Source organism: Strix aluco, chromosome 1 (genome assembly GCF_031877795.1).
Source record: "Strix aluco isolate bStrAlu1 chromosome 1, bStrAlu1.hap1, whole genome shotgun sequence".
In the NCBI taxonomy this organism is placed as follows: domain Eukaryota; kingdom Metazoa; phylum Chordata; class Aves; order Strigiformes; family Strigidae; genus Strix; species Strix aluco.
Window position 1 is genome coordinate 70,872,086 of NC_133931.1, and position 24,797 is coordinate 70,896,882.

General features: G+C 38.3%; 1 protein-coding gene across 1 annotated transcript in view; it reads left to right on the top strand.

Annotated features, from left to right (window-relative positions):
• TERT (telomerase reverse transcriptase) overlaps positions 1 to 23,957 on the top strand; it is a 36,238-nt gene extending 12,281 nt beyond the window's left edge. Inside the window, exons 5-16 of the mRNA XM_074824409.1 lie at positions 2,084 to 2,266; positions 3,583 to 3,744; positions 4,124 to 4,219; positions 6,224 to 6,309; positions 9,039 to 9,152; positions 11,906 to 11,977; positions 13,841 to 14,026; positions 15,468 to 15,594; positions 15,903 to 15,964; positions 17,714 to 17,838; positions 18,201 to 18,338; positions 23,460 to 23,957. Coding sequence (XP_074680510.1) covers positions 2,084 to 2,266; positions 3,583 to 3,744; positions 4,124 to 4,219; positions 6,224 to 6,309; positions 9,039 to 9,152; positions 11,906 to 11,977; positions 13,841 to 14,026; positions 15,468 to 15,594; positions 15,903 to 15,964; positions 17,714 to 17,838; positions 18,201 to 18,338; positions 23,460 to 23,563 — 1,455 coding nt within the window. The 3' untranslated portion in view covers positions 23,564 to 23,957. The remainder of the gene's footprint in view (positions 1 to 2,083; positions 2,267 to 3,582; positions 3,745 to 4,123; positions 4,220 to 6,223; positions 6,310 to 9,038; positions 9,153 to 11,905; positions 11,978 to 13,840; positions 14,027 to 15,467; positions 15,595 to 15,902; positions 15,965 to 17,713; positions 17,839 to 18,200; positions 18,339 to 23,459) is intronic.
• The last annotated feature ends 840 nt before the right edge of the window (positions 23,958 to 24,797 follow it).

The following is a 24,797-nucleotide window of genomic DNA, read 5'->3' on the forward strand; positions in this document are numbered from 1 at the left end:
AAAGTATCCACTGCAAAACAATCATCTTATCAGTTTAGGGCTTCCAACCAAATGGAAGTGATGTTTTGTTTTGTTTTTTTTCCAAAACCTGCATGGCTACTCAGTTTGTTTGCGTCATGGCCTTTTATCCTGCACTCTGTTCCAGTTTTTTATCCTGTACCATATCCAGCTTGTCTCTGCTCTCCACTTTCCTCCTAGCATTTAAATTGTAGAATGAAGATGATCCTGCAGTTCTTTCTGTCTGACAATATTCCAGGTTTTGGAATTTGGAAGCCAGTTTGGAATTATAGGGGTGGTCTTGGCCAGCTTCTGTAGCTCAGTGCTGGAATGTATCCAGATGCATTGCCAGAGCTAATCTCCCAAATATCCAGCAAACCATCTTCTTGGGCAGCTCTCAAATTTTGCTGCAAAAGACATGGTGAAATGAGACCAGTTCTGTGAATTTATCCTCAAATCAGTGTAGGTTTTGTTTTGTTTCAAAGGTTTTACAAATTTGCTTTACATCCTTCTTCCTTTTTCATTTGAACCGGTATTTTTTTATTATTATTTATTTTTGATGGGCAACTCAAAGCACTGGGAGGCAGCAGGGTTCTAAAAGATCTGATTTGTCTGAGAGCTTACAGTCTTTTACTGCATTCTGCAGAGATTCCAGCAGATCTTTAGGTTTTGCAAAAATGTTAACAACTCTGTGGATTACACCTGTTCTGAGGAATTAAGAGGCTCAAGGGAATTCCTTCTAACATGAGAATGAGGAGCTACTGTGATTACTGCGACTCCAGGTTTCTCAGGTCTCGTTCAAACTGGGTTTGAAGCCAGTCTCAATTTTCTTTTATTGACTCACCTGCTAACATCCATATGGCCATCAGCTTTGTGAAAAGGTGAAAGCCTGTGAAAAGGTGAATCATCCTGGGATACGCTCATTAGGAAGGAAAGGAGGAACTTTTCTACTGATGATTACTTTGATCTTTCTGCTTCTATTTAACTTTGAGCTACATCTCTACCCTTTTGACTGTTTTTCTTAGGAGCTTGGCCTGTAACAGAAAAGATACCACTACAATAATTCAGGAAAGCATCTTAATTTTTGGAAATCTTTGTTTTATAAACTGGTCAAAAACATTTTGCAAGATCAGCCAATGAGTGAACATAATTGCTTATGTAAAACAGTGAAGTTAGATCAAGTTGTTTTGGAGGCAGTGGCAGTAGTACACTAAACATTTTTGGTGTGCTTTAATTTTGCCAGCTTTTCACTGTAATTGATTTTTCCATGCAAAAAGGAATGTTTTCAGATTAATTGGAATGCTTCCATAATTAGTAGTTTCAGTGTATCCGTATCATGATCACAATACTAGCATTGAGAGTAAGAGCGCTTTTATATTCTGTGTGTACCTTTTGGAGGATTTCTCTGAAGTTCTAAACTGATTCATAACTACTCTACATGTGCAGTTTGTGTATTTTCTTCGGTAGTGTGCCTCTCAACATTCTTTGTTGCCAGGTCTGTCAATACTTTTTTTTTCCTTAAGGTGTTTACTGAGCTAATCAGCGTGCATGACTTCACTGCCACTCTGGTGTACTTTACTATTCCCATAGCTGAGAGTTAAATCTTTGCTAACGTACTTGCATAAAGTACCTCCAGAGGCTCAACTGATGGTGCACTTGGAGTTTACCTTAAGTCTCCAGGCACATGTTCTTTTTGCTGTTCTTGTTGTGGGGATAACCTCCAGGAGAGAGAATGAATGATATTTAAGAAGTTACCTTCCAATTGGTGACTGTTTTATTTTCTGGAGTCCACCTATTTATCTCCTTAACTATTACACCTTGATTTCCAGGAGTCAAGTACAGAAAAAAAACGTTTTCTATGGGATTTAAATGTACAAAAACCCCCAATAAATCCCTGAGGCTGTTTTATTGCTTCCAAGTAGTTACTACAGCTATATTCAGGCTTTTTGAAAACTGCAGTTGACCAAAATAACATAGTAAATGTATAAATTTAATCTCGTAGTTAATCTCAGTGTGAAATCTCTGTATTGCACAGAATTTAATCTGTTCCGACGTACTTTAAGATGATTTTCTTTGGTCTCTTTAGATGCATCACTACAACACTCGACTGAAAAATCTATTTAGTGTGTTAAATTATGAACGGACTATAAACACCAGTTTTATTGGCTCTTCAGTGTTTGGGAAAGATGATATCTACAAGATGTGGAAGAAGTTTGTTACAAAGGTTCTTGAATCAGATGGTGAAATTCCTCATTTCTACTATGTAAAGGTATGTCTTTTTAATTACATATCCAAACTAACTTTTCAGAGTCAACTTGTGCAGATACTTTCATAGCTGTAATAGCTGTGATCTGACTGCATAATTATTTATTCTTCAGAATAAACTTTTGTGCATACCTAACACAGACTCCAGTTGTTTTTTTGGGGTAGTGGGTTGGTTGTTTTTTTGAGGGGAAAGATGTCCCTGCAGTAGCACTTCCTTTACTTGAATATTTTTCTGTCCATCTTTCTCTCAGGTAGCAGCTCTTGCTTCTGCATATACAGTACATTTTTGCAGTTACATTTTCTAGGGTATAAAAATGGGACAAAGATATAAACTCAGATGTGCTTTTAGGGCTGTCTTCCCAAAGGAAAACCAGAAAAATCTTGCTATGTGCATTTGGATAAATTCAACATCTTTTAAAAAATAGGTCTCTTCTATCTCAGTGTCATTAATTTCTATTGAAAATGAACACTTGAACTCTAGTGTCTCTCCAACAAGTTTCTTCTCCCACTTGAAAAAAATCAGTGCTTGTCATATCCCACTATTTGAAGGAGTTTCTTCTGAACACTTGTGTTTTTCAGTTATGTCTAGCAGGCAACCTTTTGTGTTTGAGCTCAATTCATAGCTTTGAATTGAGGAGATTTATACAGGTGTATGCAAATTACACAGATTTATATATATTACAGTGGGATTCCTTTCCTGTGGTCTCATATGTCAGTTGTCATCCTGTCCTGAAATTACTTTCAGTGATTGGTTATCTTTCAAGCCAAAGAATCACATCATTGACGTAGTTCTCCTAAGATGGTTGCTTCTTCAGAAGGTTTTGAATTTTGACTGTGACAATTTATAAAAGCAGAGTTAAGATTGCAATATGAGGTTTAGGAAAGCTAAAACATCTGGGTTTGCTGCTTTCCAAAAGTCTTAAGGTGTCACCTCCATTATCATATGGAGAGGAAGGTTTCTTAAAACATTTAAACATATGAAAATATCAGCAATGAACTATAGTTAAGTGATTCAAAGGTTCAGTGTTAGATTTAAGGTTGCATATGATATCATCTGTTAATAGCAAGAATTGTGCTAAAACTGATGGTTTGGTTATACCTCGTAAGGGAAAACTCATTGATGAGTGAGGAAGAGTTTTGCAGATAGGCAATGAGTTTTTGTTTTGTCACAAATTTGGACTGAATGATGCAATAATTTCACTCCTATGTGATTTATTCTTCAGCCTCATTTACATACTACAACAATACTTTCTTCATACTACCACAGTGTTTACAGTGATACTGATGAATACATAATGGAAAATATTTCTTCTATTTCAGGCTGATGTGTCCAGGGCTTATGATACCATTCCTCACAATAAACTTGTGGAAGTGATTTCACGGATCTTAAACCCTGAGAAAAGAACTGTCTACTGCATACGGCGCTATGCCGTGATTATGATTACCACAAGTGGAAAAGCCAGGAGGTTCTATAGGAGACATGTATGAATTGCTGTTTTCTTCTATTTGTTGCTGTAGATGTATTTTGGTCCGAGGAATATTTTTTTTATAGCTTTTTTTAGTCACAATTTGAATTAGGCAGTTACTTATAAAACCTTTTTTAATAGTGTTGGATATTTTCCAGAGGTAGCAAAGCTTTTTTTTTTTTACTTTGTACTTTTTACTCAGCATTAGTAAGAATAAAGATAAACGTATTGTGGAAGTAGAGATACGTGAGGGAGATATTTCATTTTAACAATAGCAGAATTGTTGGATTAAAATAATGCGGTAAGGCTGGCCCTTTGTCCTTCACTGAATAAAAGAGTCTGGTACTGAATTTTCTATTGCTTTTGTCATTTATTTCTTTACACTCAATATACAGGTTTCTACTTTCAAGGATTTCATGCCAGACATGAAGCAGTTTGTGTCCCAGCTTCAGGAGAATGCCTCATTGCAAAATGCAATAGTAGTTGAACAGGTAAATATTGGGACTGAAAAAGAAAGCTACAGAAGAATTGGAGAAAGATTGGGGTTTTTTAACTGAATGTACATATTATTTGATGACACCACCTCTCTTCTAGTTACCCAGCACCTCCTGTAGAAAGATTTTTGTCATGTTTTCTTTGATTTTTTTTGTAACAGGCTCTCAGTGTTCAGTGGAAGGAGTGCACCAGGCAAGAAATCTGACAAAATGTCCTAGACTTTTCCCAGATTTTCTCATTGTTGTCTCAAACTTACATTTTAACCAGTGTTTCTTTTTCCTGTCTTAATTTCATTGTTTGCAGCAGTTCTCAAGTGAGAAATTAACTACCTAGTAAAGAAGGGCTTCAACACTTGCTATCTCCAAAATGTACAGAAGTAAGAATGAGCGAAATGTACTCTAAGCTAAGTAGCTAAGGAAATAGATGTGGCATCTTGAATAGCAGACTACACAGTTTGCTTATTTTAATGATTACCTGCCAAGGTTGATAAGAATGAACTCTTCTGTAGATGAGTTAAAATGCAACACAAAGAAGATCAACTCTTTGGATTTTTTGTTTTGAAGAGATTTCTCACTTTCAGTGAATTAAAGTATGGTTAGAAATTATATGTATTTTAAATTTACTCTAACTGATGGTTTGTTACAAGAAGCAAGCATCCTTCTGTTGTTTTAATTCTTGTGCTGCAGAGAACTGTACTAATTCCAAATGTTTGTTCCCAAGACTTCCTTCTGTGCAAGGAGCATGACAGAGAAAGTCATAGAAGTAGGTGATATGCTCAATTTCTTAATACTTTATTGCTTGACATCATGGTGTTCCATGATAACAACCTACAAGATTCCAGAGCATCAGATGACCAGACAGGTATTTTGTCATGGCCTACTTCCTCGTTAGATTTTTTTTTTCTTCCCCTAAACTTGCCAGTGGAAGACTTTCTCACAGAGTAATTTATGCTTCTAATATACAAGTAAAATGATCTTGTACATCTATGGACATAGGAGTAGCATATACAGTGTGGGTGGTGCGCAATTCCAGGATCCTACAAAGTGCAGCGAGCCTAATTAGTACATGGATGAAAATGAAAACTAGCTGGGTGTCTGATGATGTGTATGTAGGTTTTGTTTTGTTCTTTTTTCCAGTGGGCATCTGATTTAGATAACTATGCTAGATATTACATGAACAGCAGCATTCTATTTCAAAATATTTTACATTTGAAAACACTTTGTGTGTGTGTGTGTCATTACTTTAAAAAGAAAAGTATTCTGAGAAAAGTATCATGGCAGCCTGGGTGTCTGTACCACAGGTACATCACGTTAGCTTTTCAGTACAAATAACCATGATCTCGCATGGCTCTATCAAAAGCTGGGTGCATTTGTCTCATGTCTAATCTATGCAAATAGGAAGTAATTTTGCTTTAATTCTCATGAAGTCATTGTCAAAGTCATTTAAACTGCTCTAAATGAATTTTTTACTACACAGTTTTTAACATAAAAAGCTTCATAAATATTGGGTGGACAGTCACACATGGAATCATTGGTAAAGTGTGACAAAGAATGTGTTTTGCAGCAGAACTGGCAAGTGAGTGTATCTATACTTGGGGAATCGTAAAGAACATGACAGCTAAAGAAATTGTCCTGTGGGATAAAAAGTGGTCAAAAGAGCGAGGTCTCATACATCGTAATGATCCAATATAATATACCGGCACTTAAGTCATTTTAAATGTTCTATTTGACTATTTTCCCATGTAACACCAATCAAAACTGCTTTTCTCCTAAAGCAAAATAAAAAAAGAACTGCACCATTCACTTGTTGGATGTGAGCACCTTTTTACTGTGTATATTCAGATCTTGGGTTTAGATGGGTTTTTTCTTACCTTAGAGTTTTGACCTACTACAGTATCACTTTTCGTAAAGGTTTCTGTGTATCTTTTAAGTTTATACTGTATTTTTAGTTTCAGTACATTTCTAAAGTACAAATCTTGTTTTCTTTTGCCCCATTTCTAGAGCTTAACTTTTAATGAGACAAGTTCCAGCCTGTTTACTTTTTTTCTTCAAATGATACATAACAACATCCTGGAGATTGGGAACAGGTAAAAAAGAAGTTAGTTTTTCTTTCAGTAGTGTGTTTGGTTTTTTTGGTTGGTGTTTTTTTTTCTGTTAAGCAGGATACTTTTAATTGGCTCAGGATTTTTGCTAGCTGTCTTTTAAAGTTTTTTATTTCATGTTAATTTGAAATCTGTGTATCAGTTTAAGCTTCATAAAAGCATGAAGAGTTGGAATCAGATTTATATTGAATAAAATGTCTCTTTCCCACCTGGATGATGTTAACTATACACAGAATGCATTCTTCTATAAATATGTAACCTCCTTCATTTAAAACTGCAGATGGTAGTTCAAAAGAAAAATATTTTCAAATGTTGGGATCCATAGTGGTGAACAAAAGCAAGGTAACACCCAAACAATCATGCAAAAGTCTTAGTCATTTCCCTGTAGTGCAAAATTAAACCTTTTCTGCATGACCATGCTATTTGGCAAGTTACAATAAAAATAAAAGGTAATAACAATAGAAATTAAAATTATTGGCAACTCCAGAATTAGGAATCAGATGTTATAGAGGGCAGTAATGCACATTTCTTCTTGTGTTGCTAGATACTTATCTAGTATTTATATTTTGCCTCTAGGTGGCAAATGTTTATCATGTCTAGAAAGCAAGTACTTACATGATCTTTATTTGTAAATTCAGAATGAGGTATATTATAATTAATAGCTTCTTGCTCTTGAAAAAATACTTTTATTTTAAAATACTTAATCTCACAGGATTGAGTGAGGGGGAGGAAAGCTTTCAAGGAAGCAAATAGAAGAGCATTTATAGGTTTTTCTAGCATTGATGCTTACACTCCCTTTGGCAGGAACATGAGAATGTGACGTGGCATGATGTTAATAAGGGCTAACCAACATCAGTATGTTTAATGAAAGCTTATTGGATTTAAAGAAAGCACACCCTGACAAAGCCAACTTTACACTTAAATTCAGTCACAGCTTTTTTTCAGCCAATACTGTTTGTCTTGGAATGAGTGTGCCCCTTTTAAGTAGCTCATTCTCATTTGTTCAAAAAAAAATCCCCAAACTGCACATAAGTTTAGTAAATGAATACACTCTTTAACTGATGGTTCTCAAAAAGCCATCACAGTTAGTCACCATTCACTTGATGTTTTGAGAAAAATGCTGGTTGTTGAGCTGGGGATCTAGAAAGAATATTTTAATAACATTTGATATATTTATCAAAAGTCTGGAAAAATGTAAAATTACTGCTAGAAAAATTTGCAGATGACTCAAAACACAGGTAAAGATCACTGCTAGAATGTAGTGTGTGGCTCTGGTGTCCAGCTGCGTAATTTCATTCTCTTCGGTTTCACTAAGCCATTCATGTAGTAATAGGAAAATGGACATTATGATATATCTCACTACTTCTTCAGAGAAGTGTTGTGAAAATAATTCCCTTGGGTTTTGTGAGGCATACTCATTCTGTTGCTGACAGCATAGAAAAAACCACAAGGTAACGGGGAACTCTGTCTTCGATATCATATCTAGATGTGATACGTTACTGTTACTATGTGTGGTCTTACTGGCTTTATGCAAGTAATGAGATACAGGAAGTATTAATGAACTTCCCCCTGGCTATGCATATATGAGTTCTTTGAAGCCATGAGAAACAAATCAAGATTTTACTCTTTTGCAAAATGACAGCTGACAACTTCAGTGAACTTTTCAAGCCGGGGCGGGGAGGTTGAGTATAATTATAAATAGTAAGGGTTAGCATTTCACACGATGTAGTGGTTTCTCCTAATTAGAAGTAAAATAGCTTTATGCCTGAGTAGTTAAATGAGGAAATAAATGTGATTTACAGTATATAACTGGGATGTGTAAAACCAAATCACATGCTCTATTGGACTAAGCCATCAGAAATTGCCTTAAAGTGATATATATTTGTGGAAAACAAAACAAACCAAAAACAAAACCCCAAGAAAATATTTTTCCTTGGCCAGATCATGACATGCAAGTACAAACAAAGAATAAACACCTCAATTTAAATTATTTATTTAAATTATTTCTTAGTTAAATATTTTTATTATGACTTGTGCTGCTGAAAGAGCTTTTTTCCAGAAAACTTAGCAAGATTTGATAGTGGTGAACATTATATTTGAATTTAATGTGGATGTCTGCTTTTCCGAGAAAAGTTGGAAGTGTTCCATCTCAAAATCCAGCTGAATTTAATTCCTGATGTAGATGTACAGTATGAGCTTCAGTTTGTCAGATTTTAGTGGGCTCCTGCTAGGGCCTGTTTGGATAATAATTATAAATAAATAAATAGGTAAATTATAGTTTGGAAGATTTGTCCGGTACACTTTGTTTCTCTTACAAGAACACTTCTTTTGACGCTGTGTAAGGTGTAACAAAGAATTACAAAACTTAAATGAAGCATGGCTCTGCAGCTGAAGGAGGAGGGAGGCATTGTGGTTTGAGATCAGTTATAAAATTTCTTTCATTTAATGACAGTTGTCTACTGGAGTTTGTTAAGAAGAGAGGAATATGCGTATTAGGTTTTTTTTTTTTTCCACTGTTTAACTTAAAACTTCTGGAAACATTTAGATTCTTAGAGGAAAGAACAAAGAATTTTAAGTAAGGCTAACTAGCAAGCATGTAGCATATTTCTTATTGAAACATAAATGTTGTACTTGAAAAAATAAGTAAATGTATAATGGCTATTGGAACATTGTTGCATGTTTAGATTTTTTTTTTTTCTTTTATTCTTTACTAGGTACTACTTACAGTGCTGTGGAATTCCACAAGGCTCCATTTTGTCAACCCTACTTTGCAGCTTATGCTATGGAGACATGGAAAACAAATTGCTCTGCGGAGTACAGCAGGATGGGTAGGGGTACCCTGTTCTGTGCTCTGTTATAGTAATGCATCATATATAGTATATATGTTAGACATTTTCTCTGAAGTTTAATTTTTAATTTCAAGGATTTCCAACTCTGCATTAGGAGTGTGGTGCACACAAACATCTCGGCAGCTTCGGTGTCACTGTGGTTGTTTTGTAGGGGAATTTCCCTGTTTGTCATAAGATTGGGAAGAAAAGTGCTGAAAAGAAGCTTTCCCAAATCTGTGGGTAGGAAACTTGTTCTTACAAAGAGCATAGTATTTAGGGTTGCTATAAAGAGTCTGAGAAGCTGCTCTTGTGCATCTAAGAAGTTTATGGTTCTCCCACACTCATTCCCACAATGTCTGTAGTCTTTTGTCCTCAGCAAGATGGGATGCTTGTTACAGGCTTTCTGATACTTCAGGCTTCTGCCTGAAGACTTTCCAATCCACTGTCTGTAAATCTTAACATTTTATCAAGGTCACAGCTTTATTGCATTTTTTTTACAAGACATGTTGGTTCTTGTTTGAAGCCGTGTGTGGCTCTTCATGCATCTTCTAAGTCTTTGTGTCCTGTTCATACTTGCTTCTTAGGAGCTTGACAGAAAGCTAGCCTGATAAAAGCTCTACCTCTTTATTAGCTGTAAAAACTTTGGGGTCCCTTTTACCTCCATAGGAATCCCAGATTAGGGTCTTTAGGCATGAGCTGGACCCCGAAGCTTCTCTGTGTTCACACATCTTCCTCCATTGCCGTGAATTCTGTCATAAAAAAGAAAAAAGAAACTGAGAAGTGTGTAGGGGTACTCCAGATAAGTACATCTGCCTGGTGTCTCTTCTTGGGAGCCTCACTGGGTAATGGAAAGCCTCAGAATTTTAAACATTTCCCTACAAAAGTAGTAGAGTTCTCATAGGCTTCAGGATGCTGTGATGATACAAGTTGTGCTGGGCTTGTGTGTGTGACGGCGGCTTTTGGCAGCAGGGGAGGGGGCTAAAGCGGTGGTCCCTGAGAGAAGCTTCTCGAAGTTCCTCCGGCTCCCAAGTTGCATCAGTCTTTGCACCAAGGCTGGGCCAATTAGTGATGGTGGCTGCGCCTCTGTGATAACATATTTAAGAAGGGCAACATGGGAATAGGAGTTGGAGTTGTAAGGAGGACACCTCTGCAAACACCAAGGTCAGTGGAATAAGGGAGGAGGAGGAGGGGGCGGGGGGGAGGTGTGCCAGAGCAGACACTCCCCTGCAGCCCGTGGTGAGAGGTAAGGCTGTCCCCCTGCAGCCCATGGAGGTCACCAGTGGAGCAGATGCCCACCTGCAGCCTGTGGAGGACCCCAGCAGGTGGCTGTGGCTGAAGGCCAGGACTCTGAGGGAAGCCCGCACTGGAGCAGTCTGTTGCTGGGAGAACTGCAGCCCATGGGAGGGACCCACATTGGAGAAGTTTGTGAAGATCTGCAGCCCGTGGGTAGGACTCACGTTGGAGAAGTTTGTGAACTGTCTCCCATGAGAAGGACCCCACGCTGGAGCAGGGGAAGAATGCGAGGAGTCCTCCTGAAGAGGAAGGAGCAGCTGGACTGACTGCATCCCCCATTTCACGTCCCCTGCGCCACTGACGGGGAGGAGGTAGAGAAATCAAGAGCAAAGCTGAGCCTGGGAAGAAGGGAGGGGTGGGAGGAAAGCTGTTTTTAAGATGTGGTAATGATTCTCACTGTCCTACTCTGTTAAGTGTTGTTAGTGTCTGAATTACATTGATGTTCTTTTTCTTCCCCAGTTGAGTCTGTCTTTTGCCCATGTCTGTCATGTGTGAGTGATCCCTCCCAGTGCTTACCTCGATTCCCGAGCCTTTTGTTACATTTTCTCCTTCCCGTTCCTGAGGGGGGGAAGGGGTGAGTGAGTGAGTGAGTGACTGTGGTGCTCACTTGCCCTCTGGGCTCAAACCATGACACAAGTCTAAACAGCTGTTTTGCTTTCAAAGGATGTTGTTTATATGTACTGAAATAATTAAACTGATTGAGAAGAATGCACTCTTTAATGTAGCAGCTGTTTTTATATAGAGCAGATTTTACAATGTTACTTAGGTGTCTGTTTGAGTGATTTGGATAGTTTCGTTTGGCCTTTAAGTCAAAAAAATAGCCTGGCTATTGGCTTGGCTAGGCAAAGGTGCAGCTGATCTGATTATAGTGATGGCAGTACTCCTGTTTTGAAGAGGAGACTAGATCATCTCCAGAGTTTCCTCTCTATGATCTGCTAGGCAGGATTTATCAGAAAAATATGGGCATGCTTGGGACCTGAATTCTGTTGAAAAAGAAAATTCCAGCCTTTACAGTGGTAGACAGTAGTCTGTTTTACATTTAAGTTATAGCTTCACAAACGAAGTTATTACATGGTAAACAAAGATACAGAGTTAGAGCACCTCAAGAATCTTGTATCTGCTTGTGTACCTGGTATTACACCTCCTTTTCTTGTCCTGTGGATAAAGATACTGCAAATTCTCCCTTGGAAAAGTGTAAAACCCTGCATCCAAGAAGCTACTATGGAGTCTGTCATGTTTCATGTAGCCAGCTCCTTTGCTTTCTTCCTTTGGTTTTTTTTTTCCCATTTGTTTTTAGGAAAGAAGCAGAACTGAGAATTTCTTCATGAGACTCTGGAGATCATATTGGCCTCTACCTACTTGTGAATTAAAATGGGCACATTGTTGCTATGAAGAGTATGACAAAAATTTGAAAGGATTACATATAAAAAAATCTAACATGAGTTTCTTCTTGATTACAGAGTCCTAATACGTCTCATAGATGACTTTTTGCTGGTTACACCACATTTAATGCAGGCAAGAACTTTCCTAAGGTATGCTGTTAAAGACATAGTCTTTGAAGTAATAAGCATTAACACCTTTTAGGTTGATCTTTTTCATCTTTATACATGCTTGTGTATACGGGTATATTTGTTTCATGGGTTAATAATCAAGGGCTGTTTTGGAGTCCTTACTGGTAGCCTGTGCCTGGGAAGAATCCTAATAGCTACATTCTTGATGGCCAACTAACAATCTGTTGCAGCTCAGATGGTGGGGGATTCCTGCTGAAGTGTCAATGAGTGACTTAGCTTTTGACCTTGATAGAGCATCTAGCAACAATTCCTAGTGCCAGACTAACCACAGCAGCTGACAGTTACATTTTAAGACCATTTTCCCTTAAATTGTTAAGACTCTTAGTTACATTCTTAAAATGCTTTTATTGGGCAGGCATGCTGCTACCTTCTGTTCCCAGGGAAAGAATGCAACTTTTCTCTGATTCAATATTGCTAAGAATTTTCTGGTCACTAATATTCTGGGGTGAGTATTTGAAGATACTGATAGCATGGCAGCATGCAGCTCACACAGTTTTCAAACGGTAATGCTTTAGAGTTCTTCAGAACTATCTTTTTTTAAAATTAGGCCTCAAAAGAGGTTCCTGGTTACTGTGGAGTGAATATACAGTCAGTGTCCAAGAAGAGTTCTGCTGATGCCAAAGGCAGTTTTAAGGATCCAAAGAAGAGGTCTTGAAGAAAAGCTTAGCATCTGCAATGCAGTCAGTTGCATCATGCTTTTCAATAGTTGGAAAGATGCATCTCTGTTGTGAGCCTGAAAGGTGATGGGAAGATCAATTAAGTACAGTTTGAAGTATAAATTGTACTAAGTGGTGGATAGTGTACTTTGAAGACTTCATTTGTCCTCATTTCCTTATCAGAACAGAACAAAATTTCTAGGGATGTGTGGATTTACAGTTCTGGAAATGATAAGTAAAACTAAGAGGCCAGGGATGCCTCAAGCTGTTAATCTCTATAACATCTTTTCAGTATAGTGTCACTTGCAGTAGCATTGCAGATATTGTCCTACTTGCCCTTTGAAGTTATCTGCATCTTTGTTCTATGTGAACTCCTGCATCAGCTGTGTTGATTTTCTGTAGACAGGCCACTTCTGTGCAAGTTTTCCAGAACTGCTTACAGATCCTATGAACTCTCTGCCACAAATGGAGTAGTAAGTTTTTTCTAATGTAGTATGAGAACTGGGGGACTCGAAAAATTATTTTTGAGGAGACAGCAGTATGACTATTACTCCCCAACAAGAGCCTACACCTTCCTCTCACTTTTTAAAAGATGAAGCCTGCCCATGAGTACAGTGCCAGGTAAGACAAACTGCTGCTTGTCCATGAGATGACACTGCTGATCCAGTGTGTAGTAGGTGATCAGCAGGCATTCTGGCAATGAAAACGTCCTTAGGGAAAACTTTGTGGTGAAAGTTGAAAACATTTAATCAGATAAATGAGGTTCCTGTTATGTGGATTCTCCTTGGTTTTGTTAACTTTCAAAACCAGTAACTCTTCATCTATCTTTTTCCAGTGATTTTGATGTCAGTAGTTTCTGTGGGTGTGGTTTATGCAGCTTGTCTCAAATGTTTCATGGCTTAAGTTTTTAATTTGCATTAACTTTAAAAGTTTTTCTCCGTTATCCTCGTATCCTTAAGCTTATTTATTTTATGTATTTGTTAACCTCTAATATCTTCAGTTTTGTTTATTTCTAGCTATGTTCCTTAACCTAAAGAGTTGGCTGTGGTTCTCTTTATTCTTTGGTTTCTGTCCTTTTATGCAGGATCATATGTGTCTTGCAGCATGGTGGGATTTTTTTGTTTGCTGTTGTGGAGGGAGTTAGGCTAACTGTTTATATCTGTTTTAGGACTCTAGCAACAGGTATTCCCGAATATGGCTTTTTAATAAACCCCAATAAGACAGTCGTGAATTTTCCTGTTGATGATATCCCAGGATGTTCCAAATTTAAACAGCTGCCGAATTGTCGTTTGATCCCGTGGTGTGGTTTATTATTAGATATACAGACACTTGAGGTTTACTGCGATTACTCCAGGTAAATAGACTTGTATTCTCCAGTGTCAGTTTTACGGTAGATTGTACATAGTCTGAGAAGCACCAGGGTGTCCGGTGAATGGTGTAGTTGAATTAATGGCAAAATAGATTTTACGCTTCTGTTTCTTACACAGTAATCTAAACATTTTATTCTGCTGTGCAGCCTGCTATTTTCTTCATTTCATCCTGGTGGAATGTACATACCATTAACACCATCGAATGTGGCACAGGTCACTAGTGACCAGAAGTCATGTACCATATGGTGGCTACATGGTTCTGAAAGAGTTTGTTCAATCACCTCAGTTCAGCTTCTTTCGCCATTTGCACTCTATTGTACCTGATATCATATAACTACATTTATTGTTCTGAAATTGTTTGGGTTTTTTTTGTACCTTCCTAAAAGAAGGAGTATTACATGAACTACAGATTGGGATTGATTCTGTATAGACTAGAGGGACTAGTAATCCTTTCAAAATCTGAGGTGTTCCTTCTGGTTCACTTGAGATGGTAGTGCAGGGGAGAAGTAACCTCTCTTTAAACTAGCAACCTTGACTGTATACACAAAGCAATTGCATAGAACTCAGGACAGGACAATGTATCCTACTTAAAAGCTCTGTAGACCGTTTACATGGGCTACTAGAGATGACATTAGACGTTTGCTAAAGATTAACAAGACAGAACTATTTAAACTGAAGGATAATATTGCTGTGTTATTGACCTTATTTAGTATAAACAGCCCATGCATGCATTTAAGTGGGAAATTAGGAGGAGGTTTTGCATCACCAGAGTGGTGAAGTTCTTCAGTAGTCTTCCAAAACAGAAAAGCTTGGTCAGTTTAGAAAAGGAGTTCACATTATTTCCTGTAACAACAGAGAACTAAAATCAACACCCAAAGAGATTCATTCACTAGCTGTGTTTCTAAAAGAAACAGTTTACATTGAGGAGGGCATTGGTGCTACTGGTCTGGGAGACACTAATCGGACTCCTGAGGGTGTTTGTGACAAGGGCCACCATGCTTTTGATAAGCCAGACTTAAGTAACTGGAACACCAGGGTGAACTGATGTGGCTTCCAACCCAAGTTCCTGCATTGCTTGGGTCACAGAGTATAACCTGGTTGTCACTGGAGTCATTAATAATGGTCTGGCTAGATCATGTGTTTTAGAAACACATCTAGTTTGTGTTTAAGGTTATTGACTTGTTTTTTTTAGCAGAGTGAATTATTGAGCCCTGAGGTATTGAAATAGTTCCTCAGCTAATAGTCTTAATGCCACAATGTCTAGTCTCTTTCTAAATTGAATTTAGTTATAGTCATCTTTTAGCTACAGGCTCATTGATTAGCAGGCAGTCTCTGAAACGTGAAGTTAAATGAGGCTTACTTTACAGAACTTAATTTAGTCTATTAGGTCATGGAGTTTAACTACTTTTTTTCTTTTTTTTCTAGTTATACCTGTACTTCTATCAGATCAAGTCTTTCCTTCAATTCGAGTAGAACAGCGGGGAAAAACATGAAATACAAATTGATTACAGTCCTCAAACTGAAATGCCATTGTTTATTTCTTGATTTGCAGGTGGGAATATGGAAATGAATGTTTGGAAATACTGTGTTTAGTGATAAAGAGCATTAAAACTGCTTTGACTTTGAACATAAAGAGTTGATTTTGAGAGGTAATCCACATAACTAAAATGTAGGGTCTCAGCACCTTCCAGAATTGAGCTTTCACAACATTGTTAATTTAAACACATAAAAGAAATAGCTGACGTTTAAGATAAAATGCTTTTTTCTCTAGATCTCTAAATCATCTTATGCTGTTGAACTTGAACAAATCCTGTCATGTCACTAAAGTATTCCTATAGCTCTGTTTCTGTTCTGTTCTAGATCAACAGCCTTAGAACGGTTTTCATTAACATCTACAAGATATTTTTACTTCAGGCTTACAGGTAGGTCACCGTCTTCTGCAGTAACTCTGAATATTTCATTACTCTTTCTTGACACATGGAGGAGCTACGGATTAGGAAGAAGTGTGCTGTGTAAATGTGCAGTGGTAAATGTCAGTAGTAAGTCATGTTATTCTTGTTTCAACACTGTTCTTACATAATATTATTAGATTCATGATGCAGGATTATATTGATGTGTGTGTTTAAGTGACACTTCACTAAACAGATTTTCAGTGTCTCTTGGTATTGACAGCCGACCTCAAGAAAAGCAGCCTGTTTTGCTTCAGGAGGGTGACGAGAAGCCTTATCACTCATTAACCAGTTTATATTTAGAACTTTGTGTCTATTAAATTCATATAGAACTTTGACCTGTATAACTTTACCTGAAGTGAGGTTTCATTCTGCCAAGTTAATTGCAGTTTCTTAGCTGCTGAGAATGTCTTAATTGCTCCTTAGCTGGTAATATCTCGGGTTTTATGAGCTGTTCTTGACCAGCAGAGGATGTGAATGTTTTAAACAAGATAAGGGAAAGAAATTAAAACTGATAAGCAAGTTGGGAGAAAATAGTAATCTCTGTGTGTTGAAAACTGAATGATTGGCAATACCATGTAATAGTTTGCTCATTGTTTTAATGCAAAGAAGGTACAAGAGGTGCTTCTCTCTTTGTGAAAATCAGGTATTGCTCTTTTGCTAGGCTCATACTTGTTAGGAAGTAAATTTTAGTTTTGTTCTTAAATTCAGCTTGGTCCACATTCACCCTATATCATTCTTGTGTCCAAGAAGTGTAGTTGGACTTGTCTAGTACAGCACTGAGGTGTCAAACTCTTAAATTTTGTGTTGTGGGCGTCTTGTTTTTCCTCTGATGTTGCACATACTTAGTTACTTCTGTTTGCTTCTATGGTAACACTCTTAACAGAGGTTTTTATGTTAGAGTAACTTTAAAAAACTGTCCACCGTGCTAACAGCATGTCAGGTTAATTCATCCAGAGCTCTGTGATGCAATGTGGAAATTATGTTTATCCTTTAAATATTTTAAAATTTCAGAATTTCTTGAAGTGATTACGCTTATGCTGGGTTAATTTAATAAACAAGTACACGCATTGTTGAGTAATTAAAAATCAGCATTGTAATTGTTGACTATGTTCAGCATAAGCAGGATGATAATGCCAGAGTCCAAAGAAGAAAAAAAAAGGAAAAAAAACCACAGCAGTTTTAAAATATGTCCCATCACAGAGGTGTAGGGGAGCATACAACACAAGTAATTTCCATAGAATTGGCTTCCAAATAGACAAAAAACCAGGGATCCTGGTCTGTGGAATGCTATGTCATTTGGGGGTCTGTTTTCCTGAATTCCTGAAGAGAATTTGTTGTGGGATTTTGTTTTGTTGTTTCTTCCTCTCGCCCTGTCTTGCGTGGGTGTTCTCTGGCTGCATGGTCTGTGATACGGAATTGGTGAGGATGTGCAGTTTAACTTTCCCTGCATATACGGCAGGCGTTGTCCTCAGAAGAGATTTCTGTTACTGAGGCAGATGGCTTCAAGATCTTCCAGGACAGAATCTACAAACAAACATCATATGTATCTGACACTCCGGGGCTGTGTATATATAGCAGAGGTGTCATATGCTAACAGTGTTGATATAGCTAAAGACTCTTGGGTGCTTTTAAATGTTGTATAGTGCCTAAGGTACCTAACTGTAGTTTCACTTGAAATTGCAAATGACTTGTAATTAAATAGGCTGTTTTTGTGAACAGGTTCCATGCCTGTGTTCTCCAACTTCCATTCAACCAGCAAGTTAGAAACAATCCTTATTTCTTCCTAAGGATCATCTCTGAGACTGCGTCATGCTGCTATTCTATCCTAAAAGCAAAAAACGCAGGTATGGTATGTTAATAGCAGTGAAGTAGTGTGTTTGGGTTTGGCTTTTTTTTTTTTTTTAAGACAAATAAAGCATGTTGAATGTGCAGTCAGATCATGTAATTTTGAGAGAAAGATCAAGAATGAAAAATACAGAGCACATGATAGGAATCACAATGCATTTTTTTCCTTAAACTCAATTTTCCGAAGATACTAAAATGTTTCAAGTTTTAGTTTTTAGTTCTCTGCTGACATAGGAGACTTCATTGACTACATACATTTTTAGTAAAATATCTTGGAGTGATTTTATAGAAGGAGAGGAGAGGTGAGACATACTTCATGCTCACCATTTTCAATGACATTATTTTCCTGTTCTGTCTCTAGGGGTTGTTTTAGGTAACAAAGGTGCATCTGGCATGTTCCCTTCTGAGGCAGCAGAATGGCTCTGCTACCATGCCTTCACGGTGAAACTGGCAAACCACAAAGTTGTTTACAAATGCCTGCTTAAACCCCTAAAAATCTGTAAGTATTCAACTATTTTTACGGTTTGAAATACGGTTAATTGTAATAAAATTTGGAATCTACTGGGTTTTTTTAAGTTCTCTTGTCATAAAGTGGTGTTCTAAAATGCACATTAATGAGCTTTCTGATTTTAATCAAATTTACTAAGTGTAAGTAGGCAAATTAAAGTGGTATGTTTTTCAGCACTGCATGTTCTAGAGTCTTGTTCTGTGGGACAGTTGTTGATACTTGGCATTCAGTTAGTTTGTACAGTTCAGAAAACTTACATTTGGGTTAATCATATAAGCATTCTCAGCAGGTTTAACTAAATGAAATATGAATGCTCAGTTTTCTATTTTTAAAAATGTAGATTAACTGGCAACTAAATGAGTTCCTTCAGCAATGTAAACTCTTATCAAAAAAAGTGTCACCAGGGTCACTTTGAAATAGAAGCACTTGCTGTGCTGCATGTGCTATATTGAAATGGAGTTGAGTGGCGTTGGCAAATCTCTGACTCTTCTATTTGGTGAAGGAAGCTGTGTGGCTGTCCTCTGGGGAGTTCTCTTTGACCAGTTGTGTGGTCTGTCCCCAGGCCAGCCACAGAAATAGTAGAATATTCAGTTCTAAGATGCTAAAAGTGAACAGCAGTAGGTTTTTCTGAAGTGGTGAGTACTGTTGTTGAATTTGTCTTCAGTGAAGGCCAGACTCTGAACACTGACACTGTAATCTGCACTCTGAATGAGACATTACTCGGGCGGTTTTATTATACAACACCGAGACATTCTTCAGTCTGGTTCCAGAATAACGCCTATTTGGTTTGAAATGTATCACAGGCTTTCCTTGATACCTGTGCTGAGGCCAAAAAGAGAGCAGTTCCTTCCCCTGTCAAAGGCTTGCAGCAATGCCTGAGTGCAAACAGTCTGATCTTTGGTGGTGCAATCTGAGTGTATCAAAGAAGACACTTGCACATTTACAGGAAACAAACTCATGGTTGAGATTGCACCAGCTGCATTCCCGACAGCCGTGGACTTTGTATGGAGCAGAACTCCAACAGCCTCTCCCAGAGAAGCTCCTTCTCTAGGAGTTACTCCCTGACACCAAACTCAGAGGCACCATGTCTGATCACTGCTGCTGAGAAGCCAGTTCTGTTCAGCCCTTCTGGGAGTACCAGGGGAAGCAGGCCTGTCTCTGGGAAGGGAAGAGATGGCTGCTTGCTTCACTTGGAGAAGACAGAAACTGAAGAACTGAGCAGAGAATGCAGTAGTCACACCCAGTAGGATAACAGCTTCTCTGGCAGCTGTGTCACTTCTCTAAGATCCATATAGAGCACACCTGAGTTGTCATCTAATGCTGAAGGTTTTGCTCTTAGGATCTTTGACTGGCAGACCACAATCCAAGCCACAGCTCCCCCATCCTTCTCTGTGCATGCTTTGCTGTTGAATCTCACAGTACATTCAGGGTGGAGGTGCAGCCCAGGTGGCTTTATTTTCAGCAGAATCTCATCTTCTGTGGAGGTGTTGATTGACAGCCAGCTAAACATGAGCCAGCAGTGTGCCCAGGTGGCCAAGAAGGCCAATGGCATCCTGGCTTGCATCAGAAATAGCGTGACCAGCAGGGACAGGGAGGTGATCTTACCCCTGTAGGGCTGCACCTCGATCACTGTGTTCAGTTTTGGGCCCCTCACTACAAAAAGGACATTGAATTACTCGAGCATGTCCAGAGAAGGGCAACGAAGCTGGTGAAGGGTCTGGAGCACATGTCGTACGAGGAGCGGCTGAGGGAACTGGGGTTGTTTAGTCTGGAGAAGAGGAGGCTGAGGGGAGACCTCATCGCCCTCTACAACTACCTGAAAGGAGGTTGCAGAGAGCTGGGGATGAGTCTCTTTAACCAAGTAATAAGTGATAGGACAAGAGGTAACGGCCTCAAGTTGCTCCAGGGAAGGTTTAGACTGGATATTAGGAAGCATTTCTTTACAGAACGGGTTGTTAGGCGTTGGAATGGGCTGCCCAGGGAGGTGGTGGAGTCCCCATCCCTGGAGGTGTTTAAGAGTAGGGTCGACATAGTGCTTAGGGACATGGTGTAGTTGGGAACTGTCAATGTTAGGTTAATGGTTGGACTGGATGATCTTCAAGGTCTTTTCCAACCTAGACGATTCTGTGATTCTGTGCATCTGCTATAAAAGTGATATCCGCTGTCCACAAAATCACACCACCACAGATACCAGGGAAAACGGGCTGGGAAGTAGAGGTGGAATTTTCCCAGTCTGAATATTGATTGTCGTTAGGTTCTTTCTGCTGTACCCATGCAGTCCCTTGCCTAACCACAGTACTGACCCGAAACTTGTGTGTGGTCCAGGCCTAACTCTGTATGCACAGTTTCTAACCCAAGAAAGCAAAGCTGACCATCTACCAGTTGTCTTCTCTGACAGTGAGAATTGCCCTTGCAGAAATGGAATAACCTTGCTTCTTAAATTCCTGGGGAGAACTATTAATGGGGTACTTGCTGGGTATTGTGGGGGTGGAACAGGAAAAGTCCAAAGCCAGATAGAAAATTAGTGGTGACGTTCTCTTGAAAAAAGTAATTTCCAGCTATTCTTTCATAAATCTTACCTTCTCTGAGGCAGAATCCATTCTTCAAGTCCATAATGTCAAGACAACTCTTTTTTATCTACAAGGCGCAGTCTGTTTTGGAAATACCTGTGACTTCAAGTACACTGCTGAAAGATCAAGGGTTCAGAGATTAATGGGTGATTAATGGCTGCCTAAACAATTAACAGGCTGTGACTTGTTTTTACTGTAAAACTTTAAGGTGGAAGTTTTTGCTGTGATTGTTCAACAGATCACTGGGGCCCAAGTAACTCGAATGCCATCTCTGAGATCTCCATTTGCTTATAGCCCCCTGAAACCTTACCTGTACTTCCAGTAGCCCCGTTCCACCTGTGCTGCAAGGGTTGATACAATACTTGGTGGAGCACTTCTATAGTTGCTGTTTTTATGAAAAGCACCTAAAACATCTACTAGGTAATTTGGCAGGAGAGTAGCTGTTTGGGGTCAGCTCATCATCCAACTCGAATACTTACTGGTGACTGTAATTTTGAGAGGTGCTTTGACTGCGTGTATATTTACTTCCCACCCACCTTTCTCCTTCCTTTAAGAGTTGGTTGAGGTTTTAAAAATCATTTCAAACCGTTTTTGAGAAGGAACTGGGAAGGCAGCAGATGCCCCACCCAGGGGCTGAGCAGGAGGGAAGGTGGGGCATTGGTTGCTGGTACTGTAAAGCTGTACAAAGCCATCTTGGATCTCTAGTGGTAAGTCATATGCATGCCCTTGGTGTGAACATTATTTCCATGTCTCCTAGATCTCTGATCATAGATGAAGGCTATTTTGCAGTCACCTGATTGTATGGGGTGTTTGTATTTGTATTTTCTTCCAATTTAGTAAGATACTAAGTCTCCCAGTCCTGCAGGAGTGCACTAAAACCCATTTAAAGAGACATTGATAGATAGTTTTCTATTCAGTCTTGTAAGTTAGTTTTGTCTGGTCTGCATCAGACATATTCCTGGGTGATGCTGTTGTGATCAGACCATCGTGCTATAGAGATGCTGTAGAGACTACGGAGCTGAGCATTATGTAGAGACACTGGAGCTAATTTTAAGCACTATTTTAAGTTTTTCTTACTTCTGGAAATCAGGTAGCGCGTATGGATGTCAGAGTAGCTGTGGCAGGGAAGTCACTGATTCTTAGGTGTGTTCCTGTAAAGTTAGCTCAGTATCTCTGTACGGCACAGCAGTTTGTAGCACAGAGATAACCAAGGCTGGTAATAGCGCCTCTGTTGACTTAACAAGTACACTTTGTGTTGTCATTTTGGAGTTTGTATTGGCTGTATAAAATCTATTACCCCTGTAAGATCATGCTGTTGACAGGAATTGATATAAACTGAATTTTTTTTTTCTTGTGTCCCTGCACATGCCTTTCCATTACTCTCCATTGGAATCAATATCAAGCTCCTAGGTTTTGGGGAGGAGGTTCTTCCCACTATTCCAAAACCTGTTAAATATCAACATCAGGGGCTTGTCAGTATGAGTTGTCGTCATTCTTCAGAGTTAAGTATTTAAAGCATAGTTACTCTTTAACATCCCTCCTATTATTATCAATGGGGAAAGGAGCAAGTCTTTCCTTATCATGATAAGATATAAATACATCATCTGTCTCCTTTCCAAATACAGAACAAATGTTTATTGAGCAGTTCTGCCTTTCTGCACCATTGACAATCTTGCCAACTCTGTTTAGGTAATGGGCTTAAACTGTTGCTAGGATTTTACATGTTCTTCCTAATCTTTAAAAAGTCCTTTTTATTGTCAATAATTCTGTTGTCAATAGACTCAATGACCTTCTATGTTTTAAAACTATTATGTCCTCTTACAAAAATTTCATTTCTGATTTAAGAGCCTCATTTAGTCTCCAGAATTTTCCACCTTAAGGGTGGCTTTCCAGTTAGCCTTTCTTCTCTTACAAGGAAGCACAGCAGGGAAGATTGCTGTGGCCAGTGTTATAGCAAAAGGTGCATTTTCCATGTGATTTTATTGTTTTTAATCTTTTTGAATATGTCAGTTCTAAGAATAGGCTACTTTGATGTCATATCTGAAAGTAGAGGGGTAAAGAAACAGTTTGGGAATACCTTCCTGCTGTAGGTAAACATTAGCAACCACATAAGGACCTGTCCCTTGTCCTTCATGTTGTTTAAAATAGGGTGTTTCAAAGTAACTGTGGTTTGACAGAAGGCCTTTTTTGGTGGATATAGTTATTGAATAAATGGTCTTACACTTTTCAAAAAATCTGTAAAATTCTTAAATCCAAACAAAGAAGTGTTACAAGGACATAGCAGGAGGAATTTGCTCCTTGATTTTCTGAATTTGTTAATATTTTAACATATGATTTTTTTAACCTTTTTTTTGTTAGCCTGATTCAAGGGTGGAGGAATAGCAGTGTATTTTATTATAGCTTTTTTTAATGTCCATATTCCAGGTGTTCCAGCTTTTTAATTGGATTCAGCTAGTATTGATTTCATTACTTTATTAGCATTTTCCGTAAAACAGAATTGGTAACTTGCAGTGGTAATGAATTGTTTCTGGTATTTTGGTAGGTAAGATGCAGCTATTCAGGAAGATCCCAAAGGATACTATGGCACTACTGAAGGCAGTGACAGAACCATCTCTTTGTCAAGATTTCAAAGCTATCCTGGATTAACTGATTGAAGTTTATTTCATAATTTTTCCAGGCTTGAAAATAAATGTTGTATCTCTAGATGACTTTTCTCTGTAGTTTATTTTGATAGGACCGAAAGCATGTTCACTCAGAAGTTTTCCATGTTTGTTTCTCAGATACCACATAAGGACTTAAAAAGAGCAGACAATTTTGTTAATACCTTGTTTGTGTTTGCCTGTAAATTCACAGGCTACTTGAAGCAATTGATTTGGTTTCGTTCAGTAATTCCCATCTTCTTGATGAAGGCATCATTAAGCTTTGTTCTGTACAAACAGATCTACTTCCTTGTTTCAGTGTGGTGTTTCTGAAGAACTGTTCTTTGATTCTCTGTATTGCAGACTTTTATAATAAATTGTCTTGATAATTTCAATAACAAGTACATGTCTCCAATACCTTTATTTTATAGTAATCTTTAATAACCTGCCCAGCTGGGTTATGTCCTGAAGGACAGTTACCTGCACAGGGCAAGTGCATTTCATGGCACTACCTAGCAAGATGTACAGGTTAGAAATTTTATGCTTTGGAGAACACAACTATGCCAAAATTTCAGCATCAAAGCTGGTTATGTTTAGTGTAAGTTTTATGTAGTTTGAATAGTTGGTGATACTTTTAATGCAGTGATACACAGAATGATGGTGGTGCATTTATACCTACAAAACAGAAGTTCTTGGTTAGATAATATACTGAGTAGATTACTCTTCTGTTTGCATTTCCTGTTCTTTATTTAGGTTTATCTTTGGCTCTATAGTGTTACTGAAGTACAGTCTAGCCCTGGTGGTGTTGTGTTGTGCACAGCTGAATTTTGGCCTGTGGGTGCTCTGATAAACCTGCCCATATGTTTTTTTCTCTTGTGTTGAATTTGCATTACTCTGATGTCCTGTTAGGATTTTTCTGTCTCTGTATTAGGCTAAACAGCAGCTACTGGGAGGTTTTCTCAAAGCAGATGGAGGATATCTTGCTGGAGTGAAACACAGTGTAGGTGGTGTTACTCAGCAGGTGTTTTCAAAGGATGGACAGACCACCACCACGCGGGGACTGGTAACACAGCTCCTAGAAGCTGATTTGCAGTATTGCAACCTGTCCATTAACATCATAACTCAGTTCAAATTCTCAAAATGTACAGTCAGTCATACAGTTGTTTTGTTTTGTTTTTTTCTTTCTATGAAGTGGCATTGTTAAAAATTAAAAAAAAAAAAAAAAGCCATAGAACAACTGT